The sequence below is a fragment of the Gaeumannomyces tritici genome (assembly GCF_000145635.1).
Source record: "Gaeumannomyces tritici R3-111a-1 unplaced genomic scaffold supercont2.4, whole genome shotgun sequence".
NCBI classification, from domain to species: Eukaryota; Fungi; Ascomycota; class Sordariomycetes; order Magnaporthales; family Magnaporthaceae; genus Gaeumannomyces; species Gaeumannomyces tritici.
In genome coordinates, this window is record NW_008804548.1 from 4,044,867 (window position 1) to 4,060,298 (window position 15,432).

Here is a 15,432-nt window from a genome sequence, read left to right on the forward strand (position 1 = left end):
TTCTCCCCAAAAGGAACAGGTCCGCTGGTATGGATGCCAGAGTGGACGCAGGACCGTCTTGCTGGGCGGGCTGTGCCGCGGCCAGAGTTTGGACCTGGATACAGCAAAAGAAAAGTCGGGGCTTGCACTGCCCAGCTGGGGTCGGAGTGAGCAAGCTCTCGGCAGACGACAGCAGCACCACCCGGGGATGCGACACCCGACAAACAGCCCCCCTAGAAAGGTTCCAAGGAGGCCGAGCTGGGTGCTGGGCAGGGTTGATGAAAGGGGAAGAAGCGTCACACCACCAGCGCCTGACGATCCCACGGTCCGTCCCAGGCAGGCGGACAACGTTGCAGCGCTCTGCCAGTGCTCGCCTTGTCTTCTCCTTAGGCTGACTCTCCAGGGCCGGACAGACCCCCGACGGGCAAGTGCCTGGGGAAGGGCTGGGCTGGGCCAATCAGAGCAGGTGCAAATGTAATATGAAGCCAGCGGTGTGGCCGTCGTGTCACAGTGGCGCGGGTCTGCAGGCGACCAGACGCCTGTTCCCACAGGGGTTGCCCCGGTTCAAGCATCCGTCGGGCCCACTGAATGGCCCCGCATGGACTTTCCATCGCGAGGCTTCGGCTTCCATTCCAGGCTGATTGCAGAACTTGTTGAATTGAATCGATATCGGTCGCACAACCACTAGGCAAAAACCGCATACACACCCTCAGTGTGACCATTCAGCGTAGCCAAGCCTGCAGTTCATTCCTCAACGCGACTTGGTGCCTTCACCCACCCACCCCCTTCAGCAAAACAGCCGGCCGTCGTTGGTCCGTAGTACGATCAAGTCGCAGCCGGTGATGCCGCCATTCCATCCCATCCTTTCAGCTCCGAGGGACTCTTTTCCCCGCACTGCCCCGATTCAATGCGCCCAGTACAGTACTGTGGTACCCTGCTGAGTGCTGACAGTCAGTCCCCAAGCCAGGGCGACCTGGTACTGGCCGGACCACTGGCCAAGAAGACGCGAAGGACATCAGACGCCCGATTTCACTGCCTTCCAGCTTCCTCCGGCTGCAGGCTCCAGATGACTCCCAGGCTGTTGACTCCAGGCTTCCAGTCACTCAACTTTGGTTGCCTATTCGGGCAATATTCTACGAAGCACCTTAATTCTCCTCAGCCCGAGCCATGGACAACTCGATACGCAGAGATCCGAGCCCTCACGATGCACGACTCTTGCAGCCTCCATGCACCGTGGAAACTAGATTGGATGGACGGACTAGGTACCGGGGAAGGCAGGGATCCTACCCTCGATGCAGAGCGCAACCAATGCTGTAACCCACCACGAATGGAACCCAGGCTAAGCTTTTTTTCTTATCGGCTATCAATCAATCCAATCTTGTCCGCCTCCTCTTCGCCGCTGTAGCTAACTGACCCGTCCACATCTCCGCTGCTCGGAACTCCGAGAGATGTGCCTCAATGGCTGACTAGGTGGCCGGTACTGGACCTGTACCTGACACTCACGCGCCACAAGCCTGCCTGCATGAACAACTGAATGTTCCCGAAATACCAAGGTGCTCAACCCCACGGATAAGCTGACCGGGCTTTGTCGATGAGAGCCAACGAGATGACGTGCAGGTAGCCGTATTCATGTTCGCAGCCGTAGTCCTAGCCGTAGCAGGAATGTTTCAGCCATGGTGGCTGGCGAGGCGCATTCGGACTTTTCAGCCGCCGCTTTGAGGCTTCTGTATTTGTTCAGCCGGCAACGGCCGACTGGTGTGCACATGCCCACACATATCCCCGCAGAGCGACTCTGCCAAAGCTGCCGCTAGCCACAGCAGCGCCATGTAGTATGTTGGGTTATCTGATCTTCGGTACCACCTGGCACCCAAGGCACCCGGTAGATCTGATCCCTCATCCTTCGGGTCATCCCCGATGAGCTGGGGGCCAGATCCCAGGGGGGGAGTGTGCTTACCCCGGTTTTAATTTTAGGTCATATCATGGAAAGACCGCACGCAGCTTTTGCCCGGAAACCCCGACGCAGGGAGGTTGAGGAATCTGCTGTGCCTCCCTTTCTTTCCTTTTCCCCTTCGATCCATCTGAGCCACAGCTCTTGGCAGGATCCAGAACAAAAACTGCCAACACTCTCTTCGCCGGAGCGTTGACGCAATCACCACATTCTGGGCTACCGGTAAATTCCTTCGGCCAGTGGTGGGGTTTTATCGGCTACACCGCACGTAAATACCATGAACGTAGAAGACCCCAAAGGTCAGGAGACAAATGACCGCCATTTGGCGAGGAGGAATGAGCATGCATGAATGCACGGCGATGCCGAGGGAAATGATTTCTCGTAGGCTGGGTAACAGCCGTCCGGTGTGACAACGCATCAACGAAAGGGGGTATCTAAATCTCTCCCGAGAAACACCAGGAGTAAACAAAACGAAGAAAACAACCATGATATGGGCCCGAAACAGCCTTGCCCACGCCGCCAACGGGCCAGAAAGATGCCTCGAGAAATATGAGAAAATATCCGCCAACTAAAACGCATGCAGTTTTTGTCCACTGCCCCATTCTGGCCTCTAACACGGCCCTGCCCCCTAGGCATCGGGGTCGGAATCCTCGTCTGCGCCGGGCTTCACGGCGAAGTTGTCCATCACCCGCACCATGCCATCCCTGGCTAGGTTGATAGGGAGGGCGAGATTCAGGGCGTGGTCAAGCCAACGACCATCGGACCGCGAGAGGTCAAGTTGGGCCAGGAACCGGTTCTTTCCATCGGGGTCGCTGGCGTCGCGCGTTATGACAAAGACAATGTGCTGAAGTACAACCAGCGCGAAGAGTGTGCGTGGGGCGCCCTTAATACCCATCTCCACATACCACTCGCGGTATCCGTCAGCCCACTCGGTCATCAGAGAGTTGAGCTGCTCGGTTATCTCGGCCTCGGTGCTGTCTTCCCTCAAACGGTACACGCCGATGTTGCTCGCGTAGAAAAGCCTGTCTAGGCCGGCGTCTTTTTGGACCCATGAAAGGTAGCGAAGGATCTCCTTCTCTATCAGGGTGGCAATGAGCTTGGGGTATTTGTCTTCGTCACCCTCCCGGCGCAAGTCGCCCACACGTGCCGGAAGGCTAAAGATTCGCCCAAGCGCTTTGGTTGCTGGTAAGACATGTTGATATTAGTACGTCAGGCCTTGGCTGCTTTCTTCGTTCCTGGAGGTCAATGGAGCGGCTAACCTCGAAATTGCGCACTCATCCCTGACGTGACGGTCCGCAGCGCGACGGCATTTCCGGACCCGACCGGCGCAAAGAGGATGTCCTCCAGATTGAACCCCGTGAAGTCTCGCTTCCACTCGCCCGGCATGAGGGGGTGGTGACCCCGCAGCCCAAGGAGTCTGTGCAGATGGGACTCGGTCGCTGTCCAGGTCTCGGAGCCTCCCTGCAGCGCGACAAGTTAGCATGGCCATGTCGAGGTAAATTTGTGACAGCAGCAAGGTGCACAAGGAATACTGACAACTCCGCGCCGCAAATCCTGATATTGCTCCAGAATTTCTTCTGGAATATTCCAGCGGCCTGCTGGGAAGTCGGGGCTTGCCTCTGGCTCGAATTCCTCGTCGCGTTGATCCGAATGATCTTCGCCGTCAGGGTTGTCGCCATATTCAGCCTCGTCGCTGCCATCGTCGGAATTTTCGAGGTTCCCTCCTCTGAGTCTACCGAGAAGACTTGTTTCGATGCTTGGCAGCAGAATCATCTCTTCTGGACTGGTGCTTCGCTCCACAGAAGGCAGGATGTCTTGGTCGCAACGGGTCGTCGAGTCGACCGCGACCCTCTGGTCCCTGGTAGGGGACGCAAAGTCGTCCTCATCCTCCGAGTCCACCTCTTCAGTCTTGATGACAACATCATCTCGAACAACCTTGATTGTAGAAGGGGGTGACAAGAGACCGGATAGGGCTGGCTTTTGGTATGCGACCTTAGATTTCGCGGGGTCGCAGGAGCTGGGCGGACTTTGCTTTTTTGTGATCCTCCCAGTTAAAACGCCGGCCCACCGGCTCGAGAATATCCCAAAGGGCATCCTTGTGGCGGCGCAAGATGCGGCGAGAGCAATGGGAAGACAATATGTAGAAATGAGATATAGGCAGGTCTGTTCCACAACTACCTAGCTAACCTAGGTGCAGCGAGGGCAATATCTTGCAGGCAGCTTGAGGTGCAGGCGGGAGGGTGGTGATGGGCGGTGTAGACAAAAGCTCCGATGGCAGGAATGGTGGGGAGGCTTGGCTTCGACGAAGCGTCGGTGAGGAGCGTGGGCAGGGATTCTGAATAGAAATTTGCAGCAATCAAATACAATAGGGGCGCTGTCTCGAGGGCAATGCTGCTTTGAAAAGGACCAAAAATCACACAAGGTTCAAGCAGCTGAGAGTCTCGCGAGCGCAGACAGAAAGCCACTGGCATTTGATTTCTTTATTTGGGCTGCTTCCGGGGGTTGGGCACCGGGATTTGGGAATAGAAGCTCACTCGAGGCTGCTTGCGGAAGGAACAACAGATGATCGGCGTCCAATCAATTGTGGCAGGTGCCCCGCCATTCCGAGTTGGGACGATTGCTCCCCGGAAGCAGAGTTGGCGTTGACTGAACGGTCCACTGGGCCCCTTGTTGGGCTTTGCCCTGGGGTCATCCATAGGTGGCTGGCAGACCACGACAGCGACAACACAGAGCCGCCGACCAAGGGCGCGATGCCTCGTGGGCGGCCCAGTGGATCTTTGACACAGCGTACCCACGGTACCTGCAGAACGCGCGCTAGGGATGAGGATTGATGGAAGTGACAGCTAGCCGCCTTCATCGTCCAGCCCAAGACGGCGGGGCTGCAGCTGGGACAAGTTGTCGGAAGCACCCGAGGGGGGTCGGGAAGGTCAGCGCTCAGTTTGTCGCTTGCTTTCCTTGTCCTTGAGGATGGGGTGCTTGTGTGGCGTGTACCTATATCTTGCAATTGTCCCCTTGTTTGCCGCCCGCCATCTGTTTCCACCCCGGCTTTGGTTTCTCAACAGAAGTCTTCGGCAGCGGGCAGGCAAACGGTTGAGTCCTCTGGGCGCCATCATGCCATAGAACCCCCCCTCTCCGCCATGTCTTGTCGCATTGCATAGGTGGGGTTTCTCTGACACCTGCCTCATGATCAAGGAACACAGTTGCAGACGGACGGCCAGCGCTGGATGACAATAGAGGGCTGTGTCACGTGAGGCTGCTTTCGGCCTTTGTCCGAAAGCGGACAGGGATTCGCGCAAAGCCCACAATAGGCGGCCGTGCCATGGCCGTGCGCAGAATTTTGGGCAGGGACGAGGCGGCGTGGGCCGACGAGTTTTCGCGACGCGCCTAGAACAAATTTTGGACATCAAAACGGATTGGCCCTTGCGACCTCCAACTCCCCAGCCTCAAACCCGACGCGACCAAAACCCGCGCAAAGCGGCACGGCTCCAATATTTGCCGATTACCCAGCTCCCTCCTCCCGCGGGTGGCTCGAAAATATCTTCGCCTCCCCCTCTATTGCCCATCGCTTGTCGCCCCATAGCATCGCGCGAGCCACACTCTGTTTGCTACGCCTTTTCGCCCTTGTCTTGCCTATTTTCAACTACAGCCGGCGTTCTGCGCAGACCCGCGTCGCACGATCACCCGGCTGTCATTCCGTCATGGCGACCGACTGGAGCAAGCTTACGGTTGTCGACCTCAGGCAAGAGCTCAAGCGGAGAGGGCTGGACACTAAGGGTGTGAAGGCAGTTCTGATCGAGCGTCTGGAGGAAGCTGAGAACAATGGCTTAGACCAGGAGCCGCCCAGCGGGGAGCCTGTAGCCGGCGAAGACGCAACCGCCGACACTGGCGGCGCCTCCGGCGCAAAGCCTGACGCGCCCGCCAGCCCCACCGCGGATCCCCAGAGCAACGGCGGCGTGCCGCAAACCCCTTCAGTGCCGCCCGCCGAAGTCCTTGTGGACGAGAAGAAGCGGAAGCGCCGCTCCGTTAGCCCACCGCCTTCAAACGTCGACACTCCGCGGAAGAGGCCAAGGCAGGACCCTGCCGAGACTCTCAAGGCCGGGGGCGTCGCGAAAGCCGCCGTTCAGGACGGTGCATCTGCGCCACAGCATCTCCCGGCAGAGAGCGCGAGTCAGCCTGGCACCGCCGTGGCTCCTTTGACTTCACAGCCACTACCGAGCGAGCCCGTCAGCGCGGACAACCAAGTACAAACAACGGATCAGGACGAGGTTGTCGACTATGGCGACGATTCACTGGTTGAGAAGCATGATGTGAAGGTGGAGCCAGCGCAAGAGGCGGCATCTACTAGGATGGATATCGACACCGAGGTGAAGAAGGAGAGGGACGAGCGTCCTATCCCAAACCGCCCTGCTCGCGGCATTCGGGACGATGACGATGCCCTTCTCGAGCCCGCCCTTCACCCAGCCACCGACAGCCTCTACATTGGCAACCTTATGCGCCCCCTCAAGTCCGAGAGCGTGGAAGCCCATCTCGTTGAACTTTCCGCAGCCCGCGGCGAAACCCCTGACCCGTCTGTTGTAACGGCATTTTGTCTCGACTCTATCCGCACACACGTGCTGGTCCAGTTCCGCACCGTCACTGCCGCCTCGCGCGTGCGGTCCGCCTTGCATGGTAGGGTCTGGCCTGATGAGCGGAATCGCAAAACGCTCTGGGTCGACTATGTTCCCTCAGGACAGATCCGCGACTGGATCGAAAAGGAGGAGGCCGAGACTGAGCGCGCATCTGGCGGAGGCAGTCGTGGTGGCGTTCCTAGATGGGAGGTTGTTTACCACAAGGACGGAGGCATCACCGTCGCCACCCATCAGATTGCCGCGCCCGATTCAAAGGCTCCCCCGTCTGCCCCTGCCCCGTCACGTTCATCCTTCCCAGCAAACGCCCCCACCGGCCCAGCCATGAGGGAGCACACAGGAATCGAATCGGCGCCCTCGGGCCCACGGAGCATGCAACCCCCGCAGCCGAGCGGTGGCCGATTGGGCGGTGGCGGTGACATGCGCTCCAACTCATACCAAGGAACTCGCGCCACGCCTCGTCTTGCCTGGCAGGCTGTCTCATCCGATCTGGCACGCCGAAGGCTTGCAAACCTCGACCAGTTCGTCTCGCACGACCCGACCCGCGATGTTTCGGGCGACCACCACCGCTACTCGTTCACCCGCAGCGATCAGTTTATCGACCGCGGCCCGGAAACTTTTGTTGGCATCAGGCCTCCGTTCCGAGATCGCCGCGGTCCGATGGGAGGCGGTGGCGGCGGCGGCGGCGGAGGTGGTGGCCCTCGCGGCGGCGGCCCACCGGGGGGAGGACATGCGTCTGGCTCTGGCTCTGGCTCTGGATCACACCGAGCACCACTACCTCCCCAGTCGTTCGAAGCCCCGGCCCCACGCCGGCGCGGTGGTCGTCGGCGAAACGGCGGCGGCGGCGGTGGTGGCCCTCCGCCAGGACCCGGTGGGCGTTTTGGTGAAGGTGGGCGTTTCGGGGATGGTCGTCCCCCTAGGTATGAGGACTTTCGGTACAGGCCTGGTGACAATGACCATCGCTCTGATAGGCGGCAGTGACGTCTGACTGGGCTCATTTGAACTGCCTGTCTTTACTGTTCAGCATCCACCTGCCCTCGTCGCGACTCGAAAGATGCTCTTCCTGAGAGCAGACTGTAGCTGAGCCTGTTCCTCTCTGCTCGTGTATGGTTACTCTGCTAGCCTTAGCACCTCGTAATTTTCTCTGGTAGACCGGGATGGTTATCTTTGTTCATCCTCATTGTTATTCATACTACTCTTGGGCGTTTTGAAGAATGCCGTTTTGTGTTCGTCCGTCCGTGTGTGACATGACGGCTTCGGGTGAGAAAAGGAGGAATGGCCCAAGATACAACCCGTTATGGAGACCCATCTATTTGTTGGCTGGGATTGACTGTAATCTTGTTTGAGGGGAAATCTCCAACATCAGAGCATTGAGTGTGAGCGGCAAGGCGCATGTTGATAGAAAATGTGATATTCCACTTTTTTCTTCTTTAATCTAAGCTTTCAAAACACGACCTGGGCGGCATCGGCGGGGCCAATGGCTGTACTCTATTTTTGCTCCCACGCGTCCGCCGCGCAAAGCATCCAGTTCAGCGCCACCAGCTCGAGGCCATGCCTGGCCGCCCACGCGGGGCTGTCGAAGGACCTGCGGTCGACAAACTCTTCGCCGCCCACGTCCGCCTTTGTCAAGGCGCCCAGCCCGCCCTCGGGCTCTTTAAATAGCTGGAAGAGGTAGCGGTGCGGCTCCGAGCTTTTGGTTTTTTTTTTGTCGAAGACGAAGCTTAGCGGGCGTTCCCTGCAAAACTTATTGTCCACGGGCATCATTCTTTCGGGGAACGGGGCGTTTCTGGCTTCAGAAAAAAAAAAAAACCAATATTCCTTACTCGTCCTTAGGTCCAGGCCCTAGGTACGCCGTCAGGGTGACCCCCGCGGCAGCGGCGTCGCCGGCGGCGGACGCTCCAGTTGTCGGCCTGAGCCCCGTGACGACCCAGTGCCTCCAGTTTGCGAACTGCGTGTCGTCCGGGTAGGGCGCGTCCGGGTCGACCAGGAGCAGCGTGTAGGTGGCCGCCCCCGAGGAGGCCGGGCCCTCGGGCGGGAACGAGACCCTGGGGGCCTTGCCGCACTCGCTCTTACGGAAGAGGTTGCCCAGCGCGAGGGCTTTGCTCCCCCGTAGACGACCGACAGCTCCGTCGTCGGCTCGAAGTCGGCTGGGATCAGCGGGGTGGCACCGGGGGCGAGCCCGGCGCGCGAGATGGAGTCCACAACGGCTTGGGCGTCAAACGGCATTGTGAGGTTGATTTGTACGTGTGGTATAGGAGACAAGGATGCGATTGGTGAGAGGCAAACTGCATGTCTACGCGATGCGGATCCAAGTCGTGATCTTATATGCTGCTCAAGTGATAGCCCGAAAGTATAGTCTTGGCATCGCTGGGCGCTCTAGGCGACTCTGTATGGTGGGATAATCTTGTCCGTCGATTTACCCGCGTGGAGTGGTCCACTCTCTACGACGTCGATGAGGCTCCATGCAGTCTGTTGGGTTCCCCTTGCTAGATGATATGCACAGCAAGCTGTTGCGGTAATTCAGGTGTGTGAAGGTATCATCATGGGTAGATGCAAGCCATGCGGTGCCAATGGTACCGATTGCGTCTCATTGACTGCTAGATTTTCACGCCCGCGAATTTCTTGTACTACTTGTCGATATTCGGGACATGGGTGCTCGAGGCCCAGATGGCAATAGGCAATATGGGCCAGACAGGTCCACGCAGGAGGGAGGAAGAGTGGCGCGAAAAGAGAGACAGCGAGGAAAAATGGGAAAAGAAACTTCTCGCCACAGCTCAATGGCGTTGGGTATCTTGAAGCTTTCACAGAGCTTGCCGGCGGCTTGGGGAAAGGCAAAAAACGACAAAGATGTCGACATGCAGGTATAAAACGCCAGGCAGTCCCATACCATACCCTCACCACGACTAGATCATCTCTCATCACTACATCCATCCTGCTATCTCACGCCGACTCTTTACGATCCCAAACACACTCTTCACGACCCCAAAACACCCCGTCTCTTATCCCATAACACCCGCTAAAATGGGTGTCGTCCTCAAGCTCGTGACCCTCGCGCTTGGCGCATACTCTACCGCGTCCTTTTCTCACGGCGCCCCGAGGCCCGTCCTCGGCCCCCTGAGCGGCACCGACCCCCGTATCCTGAACGGCACCTGCCCGTCGACGGACAAGAACACCACGTGCGAGGCGCCGCACCCGGCCCAGCTCAAGGAGCTGGCGTGCGACAAATACGACTCGGCCTCCCGGCGGGACCTGGACCACGAGATCCTGCTGCGGCAGAAGTGGCTCCTCAATTACGACAATGGCAAGCATCCCCTCGACTCCCTCAACTTGCTCGACTGCCCCGTGCCGGCGCAGACGTGCCGGCGCTTCGCGTGCGCCCGCTCGACGGGCCTCTTCGTGTGCAACCACAACGCGCACAACGTGACGCTCAACTGCGGCCGCGAGGTCGACGCCGTCGCCAACAAGATCAACGACGGCTGCTGCACGCGCAAGGGCACGTGGAGCTCCGACGGCGTCTCGGGCCACTACACGACGGACCAGGGCTGGAAGGTCGTGGTGGCCTACGCCAACTGCGCCGGCGAGCAGGACTGGGACGCCGTCGTGCCCAACAAGACGGGCGCCGGCGTCAACGGCGTGTGCGAGACCGCCAACGACGGCCTCTCGGACCGCGATGGCATCTCCAGCAAGAGGTGGGAGGCCCTGCCCGCCCAGCTCTGGCCCACCCTCACGTACGAGGAGGGCAAGTTCACGACGGGCACCGCCCACCTGACGGCCAACTCCACCACGGCGCCCCGGACGACGGCGACGTCGACGGCGATGACGGGCCTGGCCCGCCTGAACACCACCACCACGGCGACGGCGAACGCCACGTCGACAACGGCCCCCTCGAAATCCAAGATGGGGACGGTGGCGACTGCCCTCGCGACCTCTGTCGAGGGCGCCGAGGCCCAGGTGACGGGTGAGATCCTCGCGGCCGCCAACTCGACGGCGGCGGCGGCGGCGAGCCTGAGCCGTGGCAACAACACCGTGGCAGCGAACACCACGGCGACGGCGGCCCCTTCGAGCTCTAAGAAGGGGATGCGCCCGGCCGTGGTGACTGCCCTCGCGACCTCCGTCGAGGGTGCCGAGGCCCAGGTGACGGGCGAGATTCTCCCGACTGGCTCTGCCTAAGGCCGCGGGTAGACTGAGGAGCGGTCATAGTGGAGGGCGGAGGTGACGATTCATTTTTTTAGTTTGTAAAATATTTTCCGTGTGGCGTGTCGTTTGCGTTCCGTTCGGCATAGCCGATACGCTTCGAATACAAGTGTATTTCATCTCCTGCGCCATCGTAGAAGCAGAGATACCTCTGAATCGTATCATTGTTGTGCATACTCCTGAGCTAGTGCCTCGGCGGTTGCCATCAAGTCCTACTAGCTCCCCTTACCTCTTGATATCACCCCTAGATGTGTGCGCTGCGAGAAATAGCGCTGGGAAAGACTACTTACCGTGGGCCGGCGGAACGAGGTCAGAATCCAAGTGCTCAAGTCACACAACCCCGAGCATGACCCATTACGTGCCATCAAACCCTGCATGGTGCTGTGACACGAGGGAGGCTGTGTCCCTTCACCCAAACCTAACGGCTCCATGACACCACCGACCTTTACAAGCCGCCTCTGCGCAATGGGAACTAAGCGAGAGGATGAGGCCAGAAAGCCGTGGCAAGATGTGGCGGCTGTATTAGTCGGCTCGCGGGCCGCGTCATGGCATCTTTAAGTCGAGGCGTCGGACCTCGCCGTATCCCTAGTCGGCCGAGTGGCTCCCACAAGCGGGACGGCTCGTCGCAGCCAGATCCATCCATACGCCTGCCCGACGGCCGCCGTCGCTCGTCCTCGTCCGTTTCATGCTGGGGTTTCCGCCTCGTATCCAACAGCCCGTCCGCGTCAAGAGCGGCACGAGGCAGCAGTTTGCTGCTTGGCTAGTAAAGGACAGGTCTGAGCTCTCCCGCCTTGGCAGGGGTTTCTGCGGTCAAGCTTCTGTGGCGCTTGGGTGATAATTACGATGGAGGAGGATCGCGGCAGTCCGGGATGCCATGGCCTGGGCGCTAGGATGAACTGGCGCGTAATTAGGCGACTCGCACACGCCAAACTAGGCAGTCCGCTTGCGGCATCTAGCCTGGCTTCACACTACCTGCTCTTCTAGGTCGGCACCTTCACCTTTTCCCCGTGTTGGGGGACCAAGAGGCAGCTCGCGGCGATGTATATATAAAAGACGTGCAGGACGCATGGGAGTTGGCATGTCAATCTCTACTCATCAGCCACTCACTTCTGTTGTCTTCAAACATACCACGCTCCTTTTCAACTTTACACAAAGCCAGTCCAACTACTCCACCTTCGTTCGCACTCTCACCCGCAACCATGCGTCAGACATTCACCACTTTCAGCATCCTGCTGGCCCTCGGTGGCGTTTCCGCTGCTGTCATCTCTCAGGACGCAACCTGCGGCCAGGCCTCTGGCAGCACGTGCACGGATTCGGTGTTTGGCAGTTGCTGCTCCAAGTACGGCTGGTGCGGAAGCGTAAGTTGTTTTCTAAAAAGAAACCAGCTCATGTGGAGGAGCCAGGCATATGTCGCTCACTAACACGCCCATCTGCAGTCCGCCGCCCACTGCGGAAGCGGCTGCCAGTCCGGCTTCGGAACCTGCAGCGGTCCCACCCCTCCGGGCGGATCCGGGTCAGCGACGACGGCACCTGCGGCACCGGCGTGACCTGCATGGGCTCCGAGTTCGGCAACTGCTGCAGCTCCAGCGGCCGGTGCGGCAGCACCGACGACTACTGCGGGGCGGGCTGCCAGACCCCCTTTGGCCAGTGCGGCGGCGGCGGCGCCTCTGCCTCCGGGTCGCCGTCTGCTTCTGCTTCTGCGTCCGCCCCTGCCTCTATCGTGGCCACGGACGCGCCGGGAACCGCAACCTCGGCTCCCTCGGCCACGGGCACGGGCACGGGCGTCGTTGTCATTTGATATATAGATCGCTGATTTGGAACGTGGGCTTGTGGTGCTGAGGAGCTCTCTTCTCTCCATCTCTCGCTGCAGCCCGTCTTGGGCACTTCTTACTTTGTCTATGTTTGTATTTCTCATTGCCCTTTGACAAAATGCTTCTAGCCACCTATGGTTCCCATCCGTTGTTGAGCCATAAAATGATAAGAAAGCCCTGGCCACGTTTTTCACCTCATGTCGAATCTTTGCCCACCCGCTCCCCCCTGCACGAGCTTGCCTTTAGCCTTGATAATCTCAAGCACGGCAGAATCGGTACCCAGCCTCCTTCGAATTGTGCAGCCCGATTTTTGACCAGGGAGTCGATGTCGGCCGAGACGAGCGGCGCCTCGAGGTCGAGCTCCAACTCGGGCCACCGTAATCTCCCAGGGGGTATGTTGGCAAGCACCCACGTTGCAAGCGGCTACTGGATCGTAACTGCCGGCCTCGAAACCCTGCTCGACAGGATCCTTGGAAATATCGAGGACGGGGTACTCCATGGCGAGGTGGCCCTTGTAGTGGTCCTGGACCGCGGGGAAGAAGCCGGCCGAGATGTTGGTGTAAGTGTACGAGGGGCTACGGGCCTGATGTAGATCTCGTGTGTGACGGTGCCTCGGCCACGGACCGATGTCAGCGGGAAAGCCATATGTTAACGACCGATAGCTGGCAGACCTAGCCGACGAACCCGCCGCCTTGAGATATGTCGGGGGCGTTAGACGTTTTTTTTTTGGTCTTGGCTTGCCCATGTTATGTTGAGACATGGTCCAGCCAGGGGACCGATGGGTGTAGGAAGCCCTACCTGATTCTGCCCCGACACGTACGGGTCGAAGTCATGGCTGGCCGGATCCAAGCCAACTGTAGAGCCCCGAGCTGCGGCCATCCAAGCGGCAGGGGCGCCTCCAAGGAACCGAGCATGATAGTGCGGTTTATGGGATAGCATTGCCCATTGAGGGCTGGCAGCGCTCGCTAAACCTGGCCCCATGGGATTCCCCTCACGGAACCCGCACGCTCCTGCAGGTGATCGGCCCAGCCGACAAGGCCCCAAGGCCGCTCACTCAGCTCAATTCTCCCTCGTACGTATTCCTGCCTCTCGTTAGATCCAAACTTCCACCAGCCCATCAGCCGAAATAGGTCGGGATTACGATGCCAGGACCCTGCTCAGCAAGGCCGCCCAGCTCCGAATCGCAGCAGCCGCAGCCCGAGGCTGATCCGGTAGGCGAAAAGCCCTTGGAGTTGGGCAGCAACACCTTTCTGTTCCTAGGCGAGACCTCCACGCCACTACTCGACCAACACTATGGCACACCACCACCGCTGCCCGCTCTCTAGGGACCCGGGTCCTTCTCGGGCGGCTCAAATCCGGAGTACTCGGGCAGGGACCTCGTGATAACATAGCTCGTTTGGAGCAGGGGGGAGAACCTAAAAGGTGGGAAATTTATCGACTCGTAAACCGACCGACGATGGCGATAAAAAATCACGGGTTCAGGCCATCACAGATTCCATGAGCGGCGGCCAGCTCGAAGCCTTCTGGGCAGGGACGTCCTACCCGCTGGCCTATGGTGCCGCTCCGGAACAGGGGTACCGTCTGCGCCTTTGGGAGCACCGCGGAGGCCGGTCATTGGTGGCGCCTGTGCCGACGCTGGGCAGCGGCGGTGGATATTCTGGTACGAACTTTTCGCTTCCTGGTTGGCAACGCCCATATTCGACCCAAACCAAGCCTCGTGTGGCTGACATTGCTCTACCCAAGCCTCAACCTGCCCATTACCGGAATAGGCCTGGCAGGTGTGGGGTCTTCCTCAACTTGATCCGGCAGCCCGGCTAGCTCCGGTCCAAGCTGCAGCTTTTGGCCAATCACCATCTCGCCAATGCCAACGTTTAATCAACACGGCGTCTAGAGTGCCCAAGAATTTCAATCATGTTTCTTTGCGAATGGTCTATTGCGTAGGTGGTTTCCTGATAGCCATATCGGGGTAAGAGATAGAGTTGCGGTGTATATCGACGTTGACCCAAGACTATTTCGCAGCAGCATCATCACCGTTGCAATCGCGAGGATGGACGGGAATTCTTGCCATGTGACAAACTGCATGACCAGCACAAGGACTCCGTTATCGGTTAAAAACAGCGGCCAGGCTCAAACAATAGCGTGACGCAGGGGGCCTAGTGCGGCTCTAGGCTGCCTGGTGGAGGGTGACACGACGGATGAGGTGATACATGTTGGCAGTGAAAGGTGGTGGTTGGTTGGCGGATGCAGGAATAAGATATCAGCCGAGATAGGAAGCAGTATCGTCCGCCGGCCAGCAAGCTGGGCGGGCGGGAAAGCGGCAAGTTAGCGCGGCCTTTAGTTGGCCTGATGGTTGTCCATGGCCGAGGGCTGCAGCAAGGCGCGGGGGCTGGACGGTCAGATTCGGCCTACGGAGCCGTCCTGGCCACTATCTCGCGTCCCTATCTCACGTCCGCATGCTGCAGCCAAGTGGCCCCCTGGCGAAGGGAGGGCTGGATTATGGGCTAGCACGTGACTAGCTTGGGATCCTTCGGGTGCTAGTTGGTGGTCGTCTAGACATGGCTTCTGAGGCGGGGATGGGCGCGGGGCTTTGGACGACTAAGACGAGATCTGATCACCATTTCCAACTTTCCACGACGGACATGGCGCCGAGCAGCCACAAAAGTTGGAAAATGGAAGTCAGCTGCGGGAGGAAGGTTTTATTTCGGTGGCTCTGCTGGTGATCGAGGGCGTTGCTTGCATGCTTGCATTGGATGGTTGGGTTGGCACAATCGAATCGATCGATGGACGCCTTCTGCTTTGGGACAAGACAGGGGTTATGGACGGGGGCGCCCTGGACCTTGTGCAGTTTGGAGATCATTTCGTCCCGGGCAATCAG

The 15,432-nt window shown here is 59.2% G+C and overlaps 9 protein-coding genes across 9 annotated transcripts in view; 7 read left to right on the plus strand and 2 right to left on the minus strand.

Annotated features, from left to right (window-relative positions):
* Window positions 1-457, plus strand: part of GGTG_08767 (hypothetical protein) — a gene marked incomplete at its 3' end in the record, with an annotated part of 1,716 nt that extends 1,259 nt beyond the window's left edge. Inside the window, exon 5 of the mRNA XM_009226609.1 lies at window positions 20-457. Coding sequence (XP_009224873.1) covers window positions 20-457 — 438 coding nt within the window. The remainder of the gene's footprint in view (window positions 1-19) is intronic.
* Window positions 458-1,950: 1,493 nt separating this feature from the next.
* Window positions 1,951-5,110, minus strand: GGTG_08768 (hypothetical protein). Its single transcript, XM_009226610.1, has 3 exons — window positions 3,464-5,110; window positions 3,187-3,388; window positions 1,951-3,109 (listed from the first exon to the last, which is right to left on the minus strand). The coding sequence occupies exons 1-3, from the start codon at window positions 4,019-4,021 to the stop codon at window positions 2,556-2,558; spliced, it is 1,314 nt and encodes a 437-aa protein (XP_009224874.1). The 5' UTR covers window positions 4,022-5,110; the 3' UTR covers window positions 1,951-2,555.
* On the plus strand, window positions 4,199-5,315 carry GGTG_08769 (hypothetical protein; the record flags this gene model as incomplete). The annotated part of the gene is made up of 3 exons (XM_009226611.1): window positions 4,199-4,240; window positions 4,771-4,864; window positions 5,128-5,315. The coding sequence occupies 3 exons, from the start codon at window positions 4,199-4,201 to the stop codon at window positions 5,313-5,315; spliced, it is 324 nt and encodes a 107-aa protein (XP_009224875.1).
* A 310-nt stretch (window positions 5,316-5,625) lies between these two features.
* GGTG_08770 (hypothetical protein) lies at window positions 5,626-7,533 on the plus strand (the record flags this gene model as incomplete). Its single annotated transcript, XM_009226612.1, has 1 exon — window positions 5,626-7,533. The coding sequence occupies one exon, from the start codon at window positions 5,626-5,628 to the stop codon at window positions 7,531-7,533; it is 1,908 nt and encodes a 635-aa protein (XP_009224876.1).
* A 507-nt stretch (window positions 7,534-8,040) lies between these two features.
* On the minus strand, window positions 8,041-8,778 carry GGTG_08771 (hypothetical protein; the record flags this gene model as incomplete). The annotated part of the gene is made up of 3 exons (XM_009226613.1): window positions 8,041-8,242; window positions 8,376-8,578; window positions 8,626-8,778. The coding sequence occupies 3 exons, from the start codon at window positions 8,776-8,778 to the stop codon at window positions 8,041-8,043; spliced, it is 558 nt and encodes a 185-aa protein (XP_009224877.1).
* A 597-nt stretch (window positions 8,779-9,375) lies between these two features.
* Window positions 9,376-10,722, plus strand: GGTG_08772 (hypothetical protein; the record flags this gene model as incomplete). Its single annotated transcript, XM_009226614.1, has 3 exons — window positions 9,376-9,413; window positions 9,592-10,458; window positions 10,504-10,722. The coding sequence occupies exons 1-3, from the start codon at window positions 9,408-9,410 to the stop codon at window positions 10,720-10,722; spliced, it is 1,092 nt and encodes a 363-aa protein (XP_009224878.1). The 5' UTR covers window positions 9,376-9,407.
* Window positions 10,723-11,824: 1,102 nt separating this feature from the next.
* Window positions 11,825-12,544, plus strand: GGTG_08773 (hypothetical protein; the record flags this gene model as incomplete). Its single annotated transcript, XM_009226615.1, has 2 exons — window positions 11,825-12,104; window positions 12,183-12,544. The coding sequence occupies 2 exons, from the start codon at window positions 11,825-11,827 to the stop codon at window positions 12,542-12,544; spliced, it is 642 nt and encodes a 213-aa protein (XP_009224879.1).
* Window positions 12,545-12,882: 338 nt separating this feature from the next.
* On the plus strand, window positions 12,883-13,882 carry GGTG_08774 (hypothetical protein; the record flags this gene model as incomplete). Its single annotated transcript, XM_009226616.1, has 3 exons — window positions 12,883-13,116; window positions 13,418-13,629; window positions 13,723-13,882. The coding sequence occupies 3 exons, from the start codon at window positions 12,883-12,885 to the stop codon at window positions 13,880-13,882; spliced, it is 606 nt and encodes a 201-aa protein (XP_009224880.1).
* Window positions 13,883-14,004: 122 nt separating this feature from the next.
* Window positions 14,005-14,970, plus strand: GGTG_08775 (hypothetical protein). The gene is made up of 2 exons (XM_009226617.1): window positions 14,005-14,494; window positions 14,577-14,970. Exon 1 carries the CDS (start codon window positions 14,055-14,057, stop codon window positions 14,373-14,375), a length of 321 nt encoding a protein of 106 aa, XP_009224881.1. The 5' UTR covers window positions 14,005-14,054; the 3' UTR covers window positions 14,376-14,494; window positions 14,577-14,970.
* Window positions 14,971-15,432: the final 462 nt, after the last annotated feature.